The sequence below is a fragment of the Dipodomys merriami genome, unplaced genomic scaffold (genome assembly GCF_024711535.1).
Source record: "Dipodomys merriami isolate MVZ:Mamm:240054 unplaced genomic scaffold, mDipMer1.0.p SCAF_2, whole genome shotgun sequence".
Classification (NCBI taxonomy): domain Eukaryota; kingdom Metazoa; phylum Chordata; class Mammalia; order Rodentia; family Heteromyidae; genus Dipodomys; species Dipodomys merriami.
In genome coordinates, this window is record NW_027203381.1 from 112,307,885 (window position 1) to 112,329,071 (window position 21,187).

Sequence of the window (21,187 nt, forward strand, 5' to 3'; positions counted from 1 at the left end):
AAAAGCAAAAACACATTTAAGCTTCAGAATAAGTTTATTAGAGAACATTATTTTTCGTTACAATTTGGAGAAGAAATGCCAAAAGTATCTTTTATGTCAGCAAGACATTTTACAGTTACTTAATTTTGTAATTTGAAGTATCAAATTTGAAAGACAGAAAGGAAATAGGGTTCATAGGAATATTAGAACACTTCTCAATTCATAGGTAATCTTACTGTTGAATCTTGGTTTCTCTAACTATGTTAAGCCAATCCACAGATCATTCAGTAGAAACCAGATCTATAGAAAGGCTGGAAACAAGAAGAATGGAAAGACCTAGAAGGAAAAGCAGTAGGGTAACAGAATCTAGACGCATAACTCAGGGAGGGGAAGCCATAGACTCCATAACCCAGGGATCCAAAGCCGCTGGAACCACAGCCCTGTGGGTAGCAGCTTCCAGATGTATAGAATGGGGCATAGGAGCGTCTCCACCCATACCCCAGCGAGCAGGAGCTTCTAGATCCATACCCTAGCGGGTGGCAAGCATTGGATCCAAAGCCCAGAGGTCCAGAGTAAGTTGTGCGGCAGGGACTGCAGAACGTAGACACTCTGGGGCTGTAGCAGGTCCTCTGGAAGGGCCTGGACTCCACACAGGAACTCTGGCAGGGACTGGACTCCACACAGGAACTCTGGCAGGGCCTGGACACCACACAGGAGCTCTGGCAGGGACTGGACACCACACAGGAACTCTGGCAGGGACTGGACTCCACACAGGAACTCTGGAAGGGCCTGGACTCCACACAGGAGTTCTGGCAGGGACTGGACTCCACACAGGAACTCTGGCAGCCCGTGGGCTCGCCACAGGTGTCCTGACAGCCACCGTGGAGAGAAGAGGCCAGCTGGCAGGAGCCCGGAGCGCGGAGGTCAGTGCTGTAGACCAGGTTGCTGGGAAAGGCAGAGCCACAGGAGGACCTGGACCGTGACAGGCAGCCCTGAACGGAGCAGGAGGAGAAGTTTCCAGAGCAGCGGCTGTAGGACATGTTGAGAGGTGAGGTGAGTTCTGCTGTGAGTTCAGCTGGGAGGAGTGTGAGTTTGAGTGTCCTGCTCTGGACAGGAGCCTTTATATCGTCCGCGCTGTAGGTGTGGTGGCCGTTCAGGGTCATCCCTGGCATGCTAGTGCCTCCTTATTTACAATGCATAACTCTGTAATCTGCCTGTAATTTTATTTGAATAGTTTTCCTATATATTTATGGGTGCTATAATTTGGTGGTTACAGACAAAGCCAATAAATGACTCCTACGTCTGAAATGCTGTGACTGTTTTATACTAATGGTATTCCATCCAAAGAATCCCCTTCCTCTTCCTCCTGACAAACCAATTTTATTTTATGTCATAGGATGTCATGGGAAAATCCTTAGCTCCAAATGACACAGAATGAATTAAAGTTATCTTTCTTCTTGTCAATGAATTGGAAAGCCCATTATGTCTTTCATGAGAAACCTACTAAAGTGAAATTCTCATCACCAACCTCTCTCATTTTCCAAAATGATCATACGCGGAATACATGTCCTTATTCATTTTGTCTTGCATCCAATATTGAGAGGTAAGTTTGAGCCAAGACCAACTGAATGATATTGGTGTCTAGACACCTTACTTGGTGCAGTGTTGACAGTGATGGACAGAACTGGGATAGTTTAGAGATTAATTTGGGCACTGGTAAAGATGCTCACACAGGACATTAGAAAAAGAGAATGGATTTCAGATTCAGCATGGGGCCACTGGCCCTACTAGATAGCCAAACATGAGGCAACCCAGAGAATTCACTTCTCAGCCTTAAGCCACAGGAAGCCTCATTGACTTAAAGCCTACAGCTGTGGTCTCAAACCCAGCTCTGCACTTTAGCAGGAAGCTTGCTTTTATGGATTGCTCCCAGTAATCACTGAACACCAGGCAAACACATTGATTCCTCGAATCCTCTAAAGGCCAACTTGGACTTGAATTTCCCTATTGGACTTAAGATATTTTTAGTCCATATAGTTGTTGCACACTCTCTTCTCTCTTCTTCTTATTCATTGTAAGCAGAGATGGTAGTGGGAGAAGGGTGGATGAATGAAAAAAGGAACAGAGAACAAATTCAGTGTAAAGGAAGTAGCGGGGTAGAGTCTAAGGGAAGTGAACAAATACAATAGGGAGAATAATGGAAGAGTTTACCCTGATCAGGTAAACTGTGTTTACCCAACACAGAGTTGGAATATTTTCAACATTTTGAAGTTCAGAAATTTCATTTCATTTTAAAAAAGAATTTAGTAGGTCTTAGATATATTGAATCTTTTATAGACGTTTTGTATAAATCAACCATTTAGTTGATGTTCACAGAAAGAGAAAATTTATTGTATATTATTGAGTAGATAGCAAAGAATTCAGTATGATAGTGTGTCATTTGAGAATGGGCATTTAATAATAATTTTTCACATTCTCAGAAACCTGTTGGTAGGCAATTGCCTACCAACAGTCATTGTTTACATGTCGTAATATGTTCTTCACTAAAATGGTTTTAACATGACTAGGGAAGATAATGTAGTGAGACCACTACCATACATAATTATTGGCTAAAACATCATTATGAAGAACATGATGATTATCTAAGTCTAGCTTTGTGATGTGCATTATATTCATCCTATAATTCAGATTCTATTTTCTTATGCTTGTTTATATTTGAGTGTTACTTTCCTTCTGTATTTTAATACAATAATATATACTTCATATGTAAAAAGTTAGAATTTCTCTTGGTTTCTGTGAGGCTACTTAGATAAAGATCATTTTAATGCAACCATGACTTGATATAATTTAAACCTGGGTTTCCAGCCTTATAAGAGTCTATTAGAATTGAATTTCACTGCTAGGAATTGTTTCTTTAAGGTCCAGAATATTTCCCAGGGCCCCAACTCTTTTGTAGGCTGTGAATATTAATATTGTTCCTCTAGTCCTACTAGTTTGTGAAATTTCTCTAAAGTCCCTTAATCAAAATCCAAAAGCAGCATCTAAATTTAAAGGGACCACCCACCACCCTAGGGGAAAACACATTGCTTTTGACTTTGTGGCTCTTGTAAGAGCTCTGTGATTATACAAGGCTCTGATATTTCTCTGAAGGATGGGTGTGCATGTGTGTGCATGTTTATAGATACAAATATAAACATAAAATTATCTATATATGCATACACATACCACACACAGAGATAAACATAAATAATGTACATAGATAGTTGATTCATATAAAAATATGTGTTTATATATAAACACACATTGCAAGTATTTTCTCCTGCATTTCACTTTTCAGAAGGGAAATGTTTCAATATTTTAAGCAATTTGCAATAGGTAGTTTTTTTTATAGGTTTGAAAGATTTGTATCTTTTCAAAATAAATAGAGTGACAAAGATGAAGGGTTCCATTAAAAACTATTTATATTAACTTAACCTGTATCTGCTGATAAGAAATCTCAGCAAACTCACATGGAGGCACAAACGGGTGTCCAGGCTGTGTCTCCAACCCTGTCCATCATTTCGCACCATATACATCTGCTTCCTACAGTATTACAATTTGCTTTAGACTCACCACGTCTTTTCATTCAATTTTATCCTTCCAGTTCCTATCTCATTTCCTCCCCTCTGCACTGTATCTACACTGTTCAAAGGAACATCCTACCCCTGGGTCAATGGCAACTGTCACCACCCTGCTGGTACCTCCTCGGTAATCATCTGCACAGCCTGATAACTAGAACATTCTACCTAAGGATGTTTTAGCTGCTCCTAAACATGATATACCCCTGTGAGGAATTCTCCTGTAATTGAGCCCTAGTTACATGGTGAGGCCTTTCTTAATAACACACTGTCTCTTGAACATCTTCATTTCCTGGCATGTTTTCCTTCTCCCTCTACATATTCATCGGGATTACCTCCTAAATAAACAGCTCTTTATTCAACCCAGGTTTTCAACTTTTTTTTTTTTTTACAAAATTTATAGAAAAGGACAGACACAGATGCCTCATTAGCATGTTTCTTGGGGAATCTCAATGTTCCTTTACCTCCTATAATTTTATAAAGTAATTCTTAGGGGAAAATAACAAAGATATCTAACTGGGAGAAATGAATGGGCGTTAGTGTTGGAGAAAGTACATGAAACTCAAACAGAAAACAAACACAAGTCTAGCAATGACACTTTTGCAGGAAGAATGTTTTTTTTGTTTGTACTTTTTAAAAATATAGGTTTTTAGTTATTATTAAGCTGTTGTATTAGAAGGGTTGTTATTTATGGCAGACAATCAGTACATTTCTCTTTGGACAATATCACCCCTTCCTTTGCTTTCCCCTAGTTTCCTCACTCTCATCTCTGACTGCAGGTTGCATGGTTCATTATCCACATAGTCTATACTGAATACCATGACCGTGTCTGTTCACCCCTCCTCCTCCCTTCCTGTGCTCCCCTTTTGTTCCCCCAAAAGACAAAAAAATCAAAACAAAAAAAAATAAACACTACCACCACCACCAAAAAAAATTTTTAAAAACACAGCCTTCCTTTCTTGGAATTCATTTTGTTAAATAGTATTTTAAATATTCATTGGAGTTGTGCCTTTGTGTTCCTCCCCTTGGAGCACCTCCTTTTAGTCTGATTGCTTGTGTGTGTGTGTGTGTCTAGAGTCCCGTATAGGTTACCATGCCAACTGGTATTTTAGATCAGGCTTCCATAAATGAAAGTAAACATGTGCCATCTCTCTCTATATTTTTGACTTTAAAAAAATTAAGTAGTTTTACAAAGGGGTTGTAATTCAAGTCACATTGTGTGTATAGTGCATCTGGATCAAGGTCACCCCTTCCCAGCATTCTCCCCTGTCTTTTCCAATCCCATCCATACCCTCAAGTTACATAATTTTTGACAAGATGGAGTGCAGATATTTTTAATATCAGCTACTAAAAGAATATATTTTCTAGCTAATAAATATCATAATACAGTCAATTAAGGGAAGTAGTCAATTAAGATAGAAAGTACTTGCTTTTGTTTGTTGAGGTGCTATCCTAAATGAATGATAAAAAAGCAAAATCCCCAGCTTGTAAATGACAAGTTGGTAATTTGGGCAAGTGGGTGATTACCCAAAGCTGTAATTTTCAACCACAGATGAGGTTCTGTCAGAAACAAAGCTCACAAATCAAAAGAAAAATTGTCTACAGCCTACTAGTAGAAAATACAATGGAATTATCAGAAGTCTCTGCATGAACAGCCTCGAGTCATAAATTTCATGTGAAATATCTCGATTTTTCATTGATGAATAATTCAGCTAAAAATAATGATAGAGATCAGTTTTATCCTGAACAAATAATATAGCCTCTGAGATGAATTTTAGAGCCTTTACAGATTCTTCTCAAACAGATCACCCCTTGATGCGGGCAGGATTGTAGGAGTTTAGAGGCAAGGCAAGGGGAGAATATTTCTTTTCCTATTAACTGACTCAGAAAAAGGGCAATCCTGTGAGGAAGCAGAGTGCCTGAAGAAAAATTCACACAATTCTTCAGCTGTGCCTTCCAAACTCATGTTCCCTATTTAAATCTTCAGTATTTGTTTTCAGGATTACCTTACAATTATGTTTGAAATAACAAACAAAACCTAAATGTGAAAGGGATCATATCTAGAGGACTGATCTTCATATTTTACCTCATTGCAGAGATACAACAGAGTAGAACATAGAGTCTGCTCTTTGGAGAACAGAAAATAAAGGACCTATAGAATAGTTATTTGAATTGTGTGCATTTATTTCTTCCCTCACTTTCTTCCTTTTAGAAAGTCTACATCTCAAAAGGTCATGGGCATTTGTAGCATTACTATTATAAGTTGATTAGATTTTAGTAGAAAACAAAATAAAAACCGTGGGTATATACATCATTTAAGAGCAGAATCTAACTAAAGAAACAAGTGGTTATCCTCAGAAAATAAGGTAATACTAACAAAATTATTTTTCCATTTGAACCTAAAGTTTTTCTGCCAAAGACACACCAACAAACCAACCAACAGTAAAAGGTTATAAACTGAAGAAGAAAAACCTGCAGTAGAAGAGAGAACAGGAGAGCGAGGAACTTCACATTTGGGCAGGAAAATGTTGGGTGGTACCTGGCAAAAGAAGTGGCCAAAGGTCAATGAAAGCATCGAAGTATCAAAAGCTTCACACACTTGGAGTGGATCCAATTCCTATGTTGTTATTTAGGTAGATTATAAAGGAACAATATAATAAAGTTCCCAAATATGCTAATTTTGAAGAGTTTTGCTTATAAACACATTGGAAGAAAACAAATCATCATTTAAGAATGCAATGCATACTATGTTGAATTGAATTCCTCTTGAGATTTATTTAAAGATAACTTTAAAATGATTTCAGACTCTTTTTTTTTTTTTGGATCCGGTCGTGAGGCCTGAACTCTGGGCCTGGGCCACAGCGCCACTTCCGGCTTTTTTCTTTTTGCTTATGTGGTGCTGAGGAATCGAACCCAGGGCCTCAGGCATGCAAGGCAAGCGCTCTACCACTGAGGCAGTATGAGTCAAACGGAAAAGGTCAGATAATGTGATGTCAGGAAAATGAACCCTTGGATGTGTATTTTAATGTTTTTTTCTTTCATGCATGTGTTTCTAACGCATTTATAAGATTATCTCTTTGTTGCTTTGTGTGTCCCTCCCCCACACTATAACCCCTGCTTTCACTATATTTGATGTCAGTATAACTTGTGGAGGAGATGGGGAAAAACCAGTTGTTTAGATACAGGTGGACCTGTTGCAACAATGAGAAGTACAAGTTGTCATGTCCAAAACGAGCTTTACAACGTCGGTGCGGCGGGGTGGGGAGGAGAAGGATTGGGATTGGGGGGAAGGGGTGAGGCTGGGAAGGGATGTGAAGGGTAAACAAAGGAGGAGGCTGCAATGCTTGGTAAGAAATGTACGCATTATCCTGCCCATGTAATTGTAACTCCTCTGTACAGTATGTTCACAAATAAAATAAAATAAAATAAAATTTAAAAAAAAATGATTTCAGAGCTGGGGCAGTGGTTCATGCCTATAATCCTAGCTATTCAGGAAGGTGAGATCTGAGGATTAAGAATTGAAGCCAGTTTGAACTGGAAAGTTTATGAAACTCTTATACCAATTAATCATCAAAAAGTCAGAAGTGGAGCTATAGCTCATGTGGTAGAGCATTAGCCTTGAGCACAACAGCTCAAGGACAAAGCCCAGGCCCTGAGTTCAAGCCCTGAGACTGGCACCAAGTAAATAAATAAATAAATAAATGGAGAGAAGGAAGGAAGGAAAGAACGAAGGAACAAAGGGAGGGAAGGCAGAGGGAGGGAGGGAGGGAGGGAGAGAGAAAGCAAGGCAGGTCAATCAAAAACAAATACGAGTTTTGCCTTTATTAAAGATTTGGCTCTTGCTTGTCTCTGGATTTGTCTAGGTTTGTTTTCTGTGGTAGGTATGTTCCAAATGAGTCCTTATGCTGCTACCTTGTCTTTTAAGTACATCTCATGGTCTCTTTCAGTTTCTAGTAATCGCCATCTTAGCCTCTGTGTTTTATCTCTTTTTGGTCTTTCTTCATTGAACATGAGACACACTGTGTAATTGTGGTACTTGATATAATAGTTTTCTGTGAGTACCATCATCAATCACCTTGTAGTAATTGAGGAGGAGAATGGATGGTGATAGCAATTGGGTGGATGATGTTTATACAGGCCCCCATCCAGGTGGAAACCCCTCCAGTATGCCAGAAGAAAATTAATGTGTTCTGATTCTCCAGTTCTAGGAGAAAAATCACTCGTGAACAAAGCCTGATGTAAATACAAAGGAGAAGCAGGCAGGAAATATGAGAGGTATTGGAAGGACTTCTATAACGTGATGGGATAGGCATTAATATTAAATCCCCATGGCATTTCTAACATAGGAGTAGTCCACTGGATTTTGCTGCAACAACAAAATCATAGCGCTCATAAATAGATTACTCAGGAAACTATTAACCTGCAACTTCAGCTCTGGCAAGATGACTGAGTTATGCATTGTAAATAAGGAGGCACTAGCATGCCAGGGATGACCCTGAACGGCCACCACACCTACAGCGCGGACGATATAAAGGCTCCTGTCCAGAGCAGGACACTCAAACTCACACTCCTCTCAGCTGAACTCACAGCAGAACTCACCTCACCTTCTCAACATGTCCTACAGCCGCTGCTCTGGAAACTTCTCCTCCAGCTCCGTTCAGGGCTGCCTGTCACGGTCCAGGTCCTCCTGTGGCTCTGCCTTCCCCAGCAACCTGGTCTACAGCACTGACCTCCGCGCTCCGGGCTCCTGCCAGCTGGCCTCTTCTCTCCACGGTGGCTGTCAGGACACCTGTGGCGAGTCCATGGGCTGCCAGAGTTCCTGTGTGGAGTCCAGGCCCTTCCAGAGTTCCTGTGTGGAGTCCAGTCCCTGCCAGAGCTCCTGTGTGGTGTCCAGTCCCTGCCAGAGCTCCTGTGTGGTGTCCAGGCCCTGCCAGAGCTCCTGTGTGGTGTCCAGGCCCTGCCAGAGTTCCTGTGTGGAGTCCAGGCCCTTCCAGAGGACCTGCTACAGCCCCAGAGTGTCTACGTTCTGCAGTCCCTGCCGCACAACTTACTCTGGATCTCTGGGCTTTGAGTCCAATGCTTGCCACCCGCTAGGGTACGGATCTAGAAGCTCCTGCTCGCTGGGGTATGGGTGGAGGCGTTCCTATGCCCCATTCTATACATCTGGAAGCTGCTACCCACAGGGCTGTGGTTCCAGCGGCTATGGAGTCTATGGCTTCCCTTCCCTGAGTTATGGGTCTAGATTCTGCCACCCACCCTACTTGGCCTCTAGAATGTACCAGGGTTATAGTTACAGACCAACCTTTGGCTCTGGCTTCTATGAATTTACTTGTTAAATATCTCTGAGCTTATGATTGCTGACCCTACCCCGTGCCACCATTGTTTTCTTTGGCACTTCTGGGCCACTATGCTCTCATTCTTCCATGGAAAGCTTCTTTCCTCAGCTTCTAGCCGACTTTGAAATTAATGAGTAACCCTACATTGCACCTTAATCTCTGTACTGTATACACCTTGATTTTCATCCAAGAGCTGTTGAAATGAGAATTTAATCTAATAAATTTATGCAATCTGGTACCTAAATATGATGTTCATATTATTGTTTCGTGCATGTAGATTTTGCCTTCAAGGACTAGAGAAATTTTAGTAAACCTCTCTAATGGGCATTGACCATAATCTGACATTGGGTATAGTCTTTATTGGAAGTAGTAAGTTCTTCCCAGAGCATCCTTTGGTCTATCACTTCAGTACAACAATGCTAAGGGTTGCATAGAACTGAGGACACAAGTGATTTTCTTCATGGAATGTAAGAAATTAAGATATAAACTAGAAAAGGCACTCAGTAATATGATGAGATCTACACTCACACAAAACCTTTTCTCAGTTTCCTATTTCGCCAAGAGCAAAATGAGCCCAAGGAACTCTCAGGACACTTTGCCTTTTGTGGGTTGGTACAAATGCCAGGTCTCTAAGGTATTCCAATACCTCTTCTGCCAAGGTGTAAGGAAAATCCCAGCAATCTTAAGTGAGCCTAATTGGTTTCAATGGATTTGTGTAACCTCTAGATGCTTCTCTAAGGCTTAATGTCAATTAAGCTAGTAGCAGCATCTGAGAAAGAATATACAAACACTTTTTTGTATTAGTCCCAGTCTGCATCTCAGAGGATTTTACAATGAGCAACTGGGACTCAACCTCTCCAGGATGTTTTAGGAACACAGAATGACTTGGAGTTATTCTCCTCAAGATCTGGACAAAGGGAAAAGTGGTGAGTTTGTTTCTGTGTTCCAGTGTTTGAACAATTCTAAATATATGTTTTCTCAAAATCTAGTAGAAAGCACTAACAGTACAAGGGAAGAATGATAGTGAATGCTTTCAGTTTTCCAAGTGTGAACCTTTGAGTTGGCCAGATACAAAGAAGTTCTGCCTATTCATAGGAAAAGTGCTGTTTGTGCAATGCTGTTTGAAGCGTACATGCACGTGTTTTCTACAGCTACACCTAGGATGCTCATCAAGACTATGGGATACAGTAATACAAGATACAAACTCTAAGATTATGGGATACAGTAATACAAGATGCAAACTCTTCATTACACACTTGAAAATCCCTGGAAGATGCCAAAGACTATATGCTATAAATCTTTTCATATATGAGATAAACCTAGCTTCTCTTCTTTCTCTAACACCTCCATTTGTAGATAAAGACCTACCAGAAAATAAGTTTAAATGAATGTTTAAATATGAAGACTTTGTGAATAGCCACAAAGTCTTTAGTCTTTCTACTCTTATGGAAATTACTTAATCTGAGTATATTTAATATTCTACTAGATCAATTTCTTTAGTCACATGAGTAATACTAAACAAACTTGTTCAATATTTATGATGTTACACAAATAATTGATTGAAAAATATTTGGTGGCAGCTCAGGAGGAAATTATTAGAAACTTTTAGTGCTGTGCTAAAGTTGATGTCATTAATTGTGTGTGTGTGTGTGTGTGTGTGTGTGTGTGTGTGTGTGTGTGTGTGTGTGTGTGTGTGTGTGCCAGTACTGTGGCTTAAACTCAGAGCCTCTTATTCTTGCCATTTTACACAGCTGGTGCTCTACCATTTGAACATACCTCGAATCCAGCATTTTGTTGGTTCATTGAACATAGAGGCTTACAGAAGTCTCTGCCTGTAATTGATTTAACCTTACATCCAAGTAGCTAGGATTCCTTTGAATTATTAATTTTAATGGTCCTTTTTAATATATTTTATTTTATACAGATGTAGGAGTCAAGATGATCAATATCACATTCCCCTTTCAATAATAGTTAACAAGATCAACAAAAGAGTAAAAGTGCGAATCGCTTGTGACATCTCATTAATATTCTAAACTGGATTGAAGAGAGATTGAAGGAGACCAGTGAATCAAAGTGAAGTCATCAAAGAGCAGTCTTTTTATACTACTAATATAATAAGTAATTTTTTTAAAAATTGAGATATTGGCATGAAAGAATATATAATTCAAAAAAGAAAATGTATTGCATAGGCTTGGCTAGATAAAATAATGCCAACAATGAATCAGAAATAACAAATTCCAGAATTCAGAGATAATACAACAACAGTGATTGACAAAGACAAAGCAAATATTTCTAATATAAGTGTGAATATAGATGGTCATTGTTCCCATTTTAAAATTTCCACTTTATAGCTTAATTGGAAATAATACTCACTCATGTTATTAGCACAATCACAAATACATTTTTATAAGATTCTTAATTATTGTCCTTACCATGATGCTATTCATAACCAAAATCTGTGACTTTTATGATTCCTGAGACAGCAAATAACTATCATCAAAGATGAACTCTTAATGAATATATATTGGCAATATCAAAGGGATGATGTGAAGCCAGGTTCAGGTGGCTTAGGTCTGTAATGTTAGCAGAGATCTGTAGGACTGGATTTTAAAAAATACAGCAGGCAGAATCTTGCCCATGTAATTGTAACCCCTCTATACAGTATTTTCACAATAAAAATTTAAAAAGTCCACATGATTCCACCTCCACAATAGCCAGCCAAAAGCAAGGCTGGAGGTGCAACATAAATGTAGAGCACCAGCCTAGCAAGCCTGAAGCCCCATGTTCAAACTCAAGCACAACCAAAGGAGGTTGGGAGGAAAGATGTGAACCTACCATAGATGAGGAAATGAGATCATTGAAGTTCATTTTATTTTATTTTATTTTACCCTTAGTGATTTTTATTCCTCAGCTAATAGAAAGGAATATCACTAGGGATGGTCTTTATACTTTCACAAGAAAACAGTATGTAGTATGAGTCAAATCATTTCAGAGTCAAACTAGTGTACAGAAACATAATTTGCAAGTCCAATTGTTCAGTAATCACCTTTATAAGTAGTCTTTTTTAATTGTTTACCATCACTTGAAGACTTAAGTAATATCATGTTCTTAACTTTTTGCGTGAGGAATTATGTCACATATCTTCATGTTGGATAATAAATATCATCTGTTATGCACTCACAATGAATTTGCTTTAGTGCTATAAAATAAGTACACAACTGTGGGCATTAAAAGTAAAAGTTTTGTGCCTCTTATGTTTTACATAGGGTGTTATAATAAATCAACCAAATAAATAGTTGTGATTTTTAAAAGTACAATATATCCAAAACCACTATAGTAAGAGAATTTAGATTATTTGTATGCTCCAAGACCATATGATCAATTTAATGCACTTAATTTCAAGTACCGCTAACCAGCAATTTTCAAAAATTCCCACTACCACCACCTACTGGTGGGTCATGAATATTGACTCAGGGGTAAAGCAATACAGAGCTAATTGCCAACAAATGATCTACTCTCAACTTGAGTCTTTATTTAAATGTGTGTAAATTTTTGTGTAAACTGTATTTTAATGCAATTTATCTTCCCAGTGACCCCTCAGCATGCTGTTTTTGAATAAAAAATGAGAGCTCAATTTTGTTTAGAAAGGGTGATCATTTTAATATTCTTTCCAATTTAACAATAGATTTAAACTGTTCATTATATATTTATCTTGTGCTCAACTAGATTAATCTGTGATTGAAATAAAGTGAAGTTCTCCAAAAATCAATCATTTATGCCAGTTAGTGTTTTATATTATTAATAATTTTTTAAAATAATTATGCATTAAAATTTTTCTAAAATTCTGTTTCCATTTACAAATAGCAGTGGGTGTTGAGACGAAAAAGATAAACCAAAATATATGGTGACCCTGTTGCTAAGCAACTAAATCATCTGTACCTTTTATAGTATTATCCTTGTCATAAAGATAAAAATTTGGAAAATCCTTGATGATTCAAGAGTAACCAACTGTTGATATTTAGCTGAAATCTACAAGAGAATATTCTTATTGTTTGAGAAGATGTTTTCTTTCAAATAAGTCCTATTAACCAAACAACCAAGAAAACAGAAAAAAATTGAGACTTTATCAAATTTATAGAATCGATTATGTGGAAAATATGTGGGCTACTTGTTAATAAGTGTTGGCATGTGTTAGTAATTTTACTTAGAAATCTACATTAAGGAAAGTAAAGCTATGGGAACAGAACACCTCACCACATATAAAACACTAATACCTTCTTTCTGGTTGGATACCCTCAGTCATATTTGTCATAAAACTTATATATATATATATAAGTTATATATATATATAACTTATATATATATATATATAGTGTTTTTTTTTAAATTTTGACCAGGGCTTGAACTTAGGGTCTGGGCATTGTCCCTAAGCTTTTGTGCTCAAGGCTAGTGCTCTACCACTTTGAATGAAAGTTGCACTTCTGGCTTCTTACTCTGTATATGGTTAATTGTAGATAAGAATATCATGGACATTCCTGCCCAGACTGGGTTTAAACCATGCTCCTCAGATCTCAGCCTCCTGAGTAACTATGATTACAGGCATGAGCCACCTGTGCCTGGCTTATAAGAATAAATTTGTTTCTAAATTATATAAATAGTTTAATAATCCATGCAAATTGTTACCATTTCAAAAAATATTAAATATTGTAACTACATATAACACAAATCACAGTCACGAGTTTGTATTCTATCATATGATAAATCAGGCAAGCAAATTGTATATGTAAACGTGGAAGTTGAAAACGTTTCAACTATTTAAAGTTGAAAGGACTTTTTGTCATTCTTGTTGTTTTGAGGGGGTGTTGTGCATGTCCTGGGGCTTGAACTTAAGTTCTAGGCTGCTTCAAACTTCAGTCTTCAGATTTCATCCCCTCCCCGCCTCCCAGTAGCTAGGATTACAGACATGAGCCACCAGCACCTTACTGGAATATTTTAAGTATAAATACAGAAAAGATAAATGCAGCCTGATATTTAGAATTCATTTTGAAGAGAAAAATTAAAAGTAAATGAATAAATGATATTAAAGAAATATTAAAGTGGAAAGTCATATAAATATTTTATTTAAACGTATAACATTTTCACTTTGCAAAACTTAAGACAGACTAGAAGAGACATTAGGAATTAATGAGGCTTCAATAATTGCATGTCCATATCATGAGCAGAAAACAGTTTGGCCCTTTTTCAGTTACCTTTATTCAATAGGGTTCCAATGTCTAGACTAAGAACAGAAGAGCTCAAGTGTAAGTTAGATCTTAAGATAGAAGCTGCCACATAGACAGATCGGATTTCTCCAATACAGGATTAGTAGAAGCCAGATCCACAGGCTGGTTGGTAAGACACGGACTGGCAGCTTTTAGTAGAGAAGTAGGTGGGGCGGCTTTTAGTAGAGAAGTAGGTGGGGCGGTAGAAGTTGGGTCTGCAATAGAGGGATGAGAAAGATTGGGGACCACAGCCCACGGTTTGGAAACCACTGTTCCCAAAGCCCAGAGAGGGAGAGCCAAGCCCAAAAGTCTGACGCCCCTTGGTGTCAAAGCCCAGGGACCCTGTGCAAGCTGTCTGGTAGGGTCTGTAGCATGTGGAGATCTTGGGGCGCCACCAGCTCCTCTGAAAGGGCCCGGAGGGCACGCAGGTAGACTGGAAGCCGGTGGGCTCCTGGAAGGTCTCCTGACAATCGCTGTAGCTCAGCTGATTGGTGAAGGGCGATTGGAGGTCAGTGCTGTAAAGCCAGTTTTGGGGATGGGAAGATCCGCAGGAGGAGACTGGGTACTGCAGGTAACCTCCAAAGGAGCAAGATGAGAAGTTTCCGGAGCAGCCGTCGTAGGCCATGCTGAGAGGCGACCGGACCTGCGAGGAAGATGTTCTGAGCTCGAATGTCGCCCGTGGCACTGCGTGGAGCGTTTATATACCTTTATCACTGTGGGCTGTGTCATCCCTGAGCTCAGGGAAACGCGTTGCTGCTCGTAACTGCACGGAAAGGGCCTTCGTCGTCGTCATGCAATGCTAATTTTTGTGGTTTTTCCAGCTGGAAAGCACAGGAATGCGTGTGGCCTGGGAATTCAGAGGTTGCTGTGGTCTCTTCAAAGCTATTATTCATCTTCCCTCTGCAAAGGTCACCCTGGAAGTCGCTTCCGAGGTCGTCAGTGTCTGGGCTGCGAGAAGCCGTCTTAATTAAAAATAATTGATTCCCTCTTTCACAATCTGCCATCTGGCTAGCGAAGTTGTTCACTGATGTCTTCATAGTCATTTCTTTTCAACAAAAGCAAGCATTGATAATTACCGTGAAGGGGCAAGCTTGCTTTTGATGATGCGCCATCCCAAAGCCGCAGAACTGATCTGCAAGGAACCTAGGGTATTGCTTTCGAATTGGACCTCAGTTTGAATGGCTTTAGGGAAATATGAAGTGAGAGATTCCCATATGCCCTGTCTTCCTGCTCAAAGCTGAATGCAGACCACTGAGATTGAGTCTTAGCTTTTCTTTGGCCCCGATGTGTGTTTAAACACTCTGTGAACTAAACCCCATAAATGGCCAAATACCATTTGGACATGATCACTTATCCAGCTAAGATGCAGAAGAAGCATTAAAAGTAAGAACAAAGCATGTGGAAAATATGTTTAATATATTTCCATTTGTCAGCAGAGTCCATATTCCCCACTGAAAGAATTCCTCAGGATCTAGGAATTGTTCTTTCCTAAAGAAAGCCTTCAAATGGAATGTTCTCGAAATGTTGAGCTGAAGAAGCTGGCAAAAGGTTCTTCTGTCACCCCAGAAAGTAACACATGTGGCTTTGATTTAACTTGTGCTTGGGTGTTTCTGAAAAGTATTACAAAATTTCTAAAGCAGGGGTCATACTATTTTTTGTCCTGTGATTTGTGTTTCACTCTGTGTAAGACCTTGTATAATGAAGAACGATAGGTTGAGATTTTTCCTCCTGTGCTCACATACTCTTCACTATGTTCATTTCACTGAAAAAAAATGTTTCCTTTCCATTTCTGAACCAGTGTTTGGATGAGAGAACATTATTTGTTGAAAGGGACAATACTGATCAAGATGCATTATATTCATAAACAGCTTTGTTAAATGGCAACTCCTTTGTGCAAGTACTTGAAGACAATAAAATTTAAAGAAAAGGAGGAATGCTATTATTTTTTGAGAAAAGAATGTTCAAAATTGTTTTGATGTCTGAGTTCAAGGAATATCTTTTTCCAATAAAATGGCTAATATGGTAAAGGAAGAGATGAAAACAATCTAACAAATTCAATTTTGTTGAGTTAAATATTTATGCAGATATTTTCTTGTTCAATATTTTGTTAAAAAATAAAACACGTGCTAGGAACTGCTAGAAAGAGGCTTAAGGAATAACAATTGTTTATTTTGGAAATAGAGGGCAATATATGAAATGTAAAGAAGAAAACGTGATTGGAAGTGATTTGTCAACTCCCAAGTTCAGATTCATAAAGTCTCCCCTGAGACTTTATGGTTCCCCAATCTTCCACAAGATTAGAATCCCAGTTGCAAAAATCCTGATTGGATGACCCTAGAACGTTCCACTTGAAAGTCTCAGATCCACAAAAGAGAATTGTTTTAGACTTTTCTTTTCCCTACTACTTCCACTTAGTAATAGTCATAATGTTCATAGAATGAATCTCAACATATATTCATTGTATTATTTTACTAATTGTGAAGATGGATATTTAAGTTTTTATCCAGCCATTTCTTGTGCTGTATTTCAAGTTAGCCCAGCAGCATGGGAATGCTACTTCTTCTAGGAGGAATTTATTTATCACCTGATGGCTATACTGCATTGTTCTTGTCTCTTTTGATACCTGTCCTAATCTGTATTTCAGTGGAGCAGTGGATTCTTTGACTCTCTGATCCTGCTGTGAAGTCTGTATGATAAATGCCTTCCACATTTCTTGCTTTTCTTAATCCTATGTTGTAAAAGGCCCACTTTCTAAGAGGACATAAAGTGATGGAATAAAGTCACTCATGTTATCTATAGTGCTTGCTATTTTATTCTTGTTAGTATCAATGTAATAAAATGACACCAACTATGTAAGAATGAAAAAGATTTTGATAATCAAACGTATTCATTAATGACTTCAATCAAGAAGCCAGTGAAGAGGCAAGTTGAGAGGCTCAATGATAGAATATGTTTCTTCTTATTGTGCATAATGCCCTGAAATCAATCACCAGCATCTCTAAAAGTATAGAATGGAAGAGAAAGAAAGAGAGAGAGATTGAGAGAAAAGAAAGGAGCAAGCAAAAAAGAAAGAAAGCATAAAAGAAAGACAGAAAGAAAGAAGAAAGGTCAAGAAAATTCAGAAGTGATTCCCTGACTTAATTTTATAATATACTCTTCGTAGCATGCCTACAAATCATGAACCTTCATATTCAAGAACTTTACATACTCTTATCCACAACAACATGACAACTTGGACCACAAGAACATTTATGTTCCATAGTAAAATTTTTATTTTATATAAAATTTATTTCCATCATTGTGCTATACTCAAATTAATTGATTTCTTATTTATTGTTCTTACCAAGTAAGGGTCATTACAGACTTTCTTCTCTCATAAGGTCCTCAAGATTTAGAAAAAGGGATATATTATGGTGATCTCTTTTTTCTCTTCTCTCTCAATTGTATTCTTTTACTTAGAACATTATCATTGTTTTCCAATGTTGTTCATTTGACCTATTATCCTGAAGGTCAGCATGAATAAAGCACCATCTTAGAGACATAATGACGCTGATTTTCATTCTATTCAAGGTACATGAATGAGAAATTTGCATTTTTGTTTCATGAACAATTGCTTTACAAAAAAAAAAAAAAGCCTAATGAAATTCCTTCACTTAGAAGTCTTCATTCATAAAGAAGAGCTTTGAAGGTTAAATTATTTCATTTTTACTGGAGCCTAATTAGGCATTCTTATTAAAATGGTCACATGCTACTTACTACAGCCACATCTGGGCTATATAAGAAGCCAGAGCAGACAGCAACATTCATACTCCAACTGCTCACTGCAACTCGACTGGAAACCCAACTCCTGACAACATGTCTTACGCCTGCAACTCCGGAAACTTCTCCTCCCAGTCCGCTGGCGCTTACCTGAGATACCCAGGGTCCAACTGTAATTCCTTCTACCCCAGCAATATAATCTACGCCCAGAGACCCCAGCAGCTGGGCTCCTCCTTCTTTGGTGGCCAACAAGAGAGCTTCTCCGACCCCACTGACTTCGAGACCTCAGGGGTGGACGCCACCTCCTGCTTCCGCCCCAAGAACTTCATCTTCTCCAGGCCCTGCCATACACCTTACGCTGGATCTTTCGGATGCGGCAACTCTGGCTTTGGATCTTCTGGATATTGCAACTCCGGCTTTGGATCTTTTGGCTATGGAAACGCTGGATTCCAGTCTCTTGGATGTGGTTCCAGCTACTCCCGCCCCACATTCTTCTCTTCAAAGAGCTACCAGTCCTCTTACTACCAGCCAACCTGTGGCTCTCGCTTTTTCGGATCAACTTACTAGACGTACCCATCCTGTCGTGATTTCTTTGGTGCCTTCAGAAACTTGAACCTTCTGTGATAAGTTGGCTATATGCGGATCACAGTTCTAGAAGTAAATGATGGTCTTCGAGGGACTAAGAAATCTTGGCCTATGATCTTCCCTCTTTCTGATGTGAGATTTAGCTTCAATTTCCATTCTTATTCTCCTGCTTAGAGTCATTTCTAGTGCCTTCTTTTTAAAACTTCTCTCATTATGTTCCTAGAATTCTTTTACTCATGTTTCAAATAAACTTTTCTCTCCAGCATGAATTCTGGTATTCTGCTTGTTTTTTTTTTTTTTAATACAGTGTATGTATCACATACAATCCAAGGCAGGTCGTCTTCAGGTTGTCTCTTCCTATTTCATATATGCCATAAATTTATTTTGTTAGACAAAAAAATAAGGACTTCAAAAAATTCAAATATATGACATAACACATGACATATCTCTTAGAGATTTATTTGCCTTCATGAGTACATTGGTTCATAATATCACTTCAGAAATTTTGTTATTAGGAGAATAGTCACCAAAAAAGTATTTATTGGGATCTTATTTTATGGAGGCTTTGAACTGAACAAAGACACAAATTCTCTGCCTTTAAAAAGTATATACAAACCACATTGTACTTACTAGCATTGAAGTCAATATTGAGGATAAGAACCTGAGATTCAGAGGAAACAAAAGGAGGGGCTGCAGAAAGAATCTGAGAAAATGGTAGATAACTCATTATCACAATGAGGAAGAAGTGCAATAATAAAATAAATAATAATAATAAATAATAAAATAAATAAATCGTACCGACATGTTGTCATTTGGAATTTTTAGAAAGAAGGCTGTACCTGGGATTAGCAAGGAGGGCATGTGTTTGGGAAAATAGCAGTGGGGAGAAAGAGAAGGTAGTAAGAGAGATTATTTAACTAGAGGTCATCCATCTTGCTGTGAAGTGTGTTTGATCTTTCCTCTATCAAGAGGAAAGAAAGTTGTATTAAAAAAATTTTTTTCAGTTCTGCCACTAAGTTATAGACTCAGCCTTCTTTTTCTTATCTTATTTTGAGACAGAGCCCCATTGTTTCCTAGGTTGGCTTTGATCTTGATATCATTATGCTTTAGCTTCTCCAGTAGCTGGAATTTGAAGCCAGTTCCAGCATGCCTGGTTTGTTAGAAGAGAACTTGTGTGTCTATGGGCTTGAACTCAGAGCCTAGGTTCTATCTCTGAACTTCTTTTGCTCAAGGCTAACACTCTACCACTTGTGCCACAGCTCTACTTCCATATTTTCCTGAGTAGTTTGTTGGAGATAGGAGTTACACAGACATTCCTGACCCAGCTGGCTCTAACCTTGAGCCTTAGATCTCAGCCTCCTGAGTAGTGAGGATTACAGGAATGAGCCACCAATGCCCAGCTGTAGAAGAAACTTCTAAAACGTTTTGCAAGTCCTCTGTAAAGTAGTCCCATGCCATTTAAAAAATAGGCATTAGTGTTCTATCAAGCTCATTAGCTAACCAAGAACAAACTTTCACCTTGGCACAAACAGGATGGGCAATGGAAAAACTGGTTGTTAGAGCAGTCAATCAATCAAATGTTCTCTACAGCAGGGGAAATGATAAAACATGTATTGCTCTCACATTCACAATACTAATGCTTCTGAGTAAGACATATCATGTATAAGTGATGGTGACATAATAAATAACAACAAGGAATTATATAAGAATCAAATTAAGTGTAATCTATTTTCTCTTCATTGATCAAGTTCAAGTACTTGTCTGATCTATACTGGACTAATTAAATGAACATCTAACATCATAACTGAAAATTAATGAGAATGTGGACTTATTAAGTAGTTATAACTGATTTTACCTGATGGCACAATTAAGCAGGATAATGCCAGTAGAACAAAATTAGAAAACACCTTTATTTTCTTATATCACTGAACTTTTTATACTTGATACCAAAGCTCTTTCTGTACTGTGAATCCCTGAATAATGCAAAGGGAAGATTTATGATAACCTTAAGATAATAAGAATGATTTTTATCTTATAAACAGTAGCTAACTCTAATCCAGTAGGAGGTGAAATGCGATCTTAACCACCGTACCAACCACTCCCCTAGTTCTGGCCTGTCAGGAGCTTCCTCAGTCTAGGGATAGGTGGGAGGAACTTGATTTGGGTTTTCCTTTTTAAAGTTTCCTCACTTTGCTTGTCTTCCACCTATGGATCCCTCTTTTCTTCTGTTCTAAGCAAAGAACGGGAGGAAAGCAAGGGACAAGCCAGGTTATCTGTCTCCACATGATGCTTTAGACCACCAGTGTCAATATGTCTTGGTTGTTCATGGCAGAGAACTTATGCTTACAAAGGTAAGATTAAGCCCCCCAAAAGTCCCTTTACCAGGAAATTCCTATAGATTGGTTTCTTGACAATGTGGATAAACAACTTCCTAATGAACTAAAAGTTTACGTGTCAAAATCTTTGTCAGTATCAGCTCTTTGCTATCCATACCAGTTCTAAATTATTCTATAGTGACTCCAATGCCAATTAGTTCTCTGTCTGGAAAGACCCATTTTAAAGTATTTGAGCTCAGAATCTCACTTCTAACACCCCTCATCACAGACACCACAAGCAAAAACCTTGTTCTGGGAATGTGCATTCTTACATC

At 38.4% G+C, this 21,187-nt stretch overlaps 4 protein-coding genes across 4 annotated transcripts; 2 read left to right on the plus strand and 2 right to left on the minus strand.

Annotated features, from left to right (window-relative positions):
• Positions 1-263: 263 nt before the first annotated feature.
• LOC138831886 (keratin-associated protein 13-1-like) lies at positions 264-1,019 on the minus strand. The gene has a single exon (XM_070028893.1). It carries the CDS (start codon positions 1,017-1,019, stop codon positions 264-266), a length of 756 nt encoding a protein of 251 aa, XP_069884994.1.
• A 7,190-nt stretch (positions 1,020-8,209) lies between these two features.
• LOC138831887 (keratin-associated protein 13-1-like) lies at positions 8,210-8,932 on the plus strand. The gene is made up of 2 exons (XM_070028894.1): positions 8,210-8,544; positions 8,605-8,932. The coding sequence occupies exons 1-2, from the start codon at positions 8,210-8,212 to the stop codon at positions 8,930-8,932; spliced, it is 663 nt and encodes a 220-aa protein (XP_069884995.1).
• Positions 8,933-14,293: 5,361 nt separating this feature from the next.
• On the minus strand, positions 14,294-14,818 carry LOC138831751 (keratin-associated protein 14-like). The gene has a single exon (XM_070028786.1). The coding sequence runs from the start codon at positions 14,816-14,818 to the stop codon at positions 14,294-14,296; it is 525 nt and encodes a 174-aa protein (XP_069884887.1).
• Positions 14,819-18,048: 3,230 nt separating this feature from the next.
• On the plus strand, positions 18,049-18,519 carry Krtap15-1 (keratin associated protein 15-1). The gene has a single exon (XM_070028895.1). The coding sequence runs from the start codon at positions 18,049-18,051 to the stop codon at positions 18,517-18,519; it is 471 nt and encodes a 156-aa protein (XP_069884996.1).
• The last annotated feature ends 2,668 nt before the right edge of the window (positions 18,520-21,187 follow it).

Bases quoted from the DNA above. Each gene is read 5' to 3' on its own strand.
- Krtap15-1 (XM_070028895.1), top strand. From the start codon at position 18,049: ATGTCTTACGCCTGCAACTCCGGAAACTTCTCCTCCCAGTCCGCTGGC.
- LOC138831751 (XM_070028786.1), bottom strand. From the start codon at position 14,818: ATGGCCTACGACGGCTGCTCCGGAAACTTCTCATCTTGCTCCTTTGGA.
- LOC138831886 (XM_070028893.1), bottom strand. From the start codon at position 1,019: ATGTCCTACAGCCGCTGCTCTGGAAACTTCTCCTCCTGCTCCGTTCAG.
- LOC138831887 (XM_070028894.1), top strand. From the start codon at position 8,210: ATGTCCTACAGCCGCTGCTCTGGAAACTTCTCCTCCAGCTCCGTTCAG. The intron at 8,545-8,604 runs GTCCAGGCCCTG...GACCTGCTACAG, and splicing joins TGCCAGAGCTCCTGTGTGGT to CCCCAGAGTGTCTACGTTCT.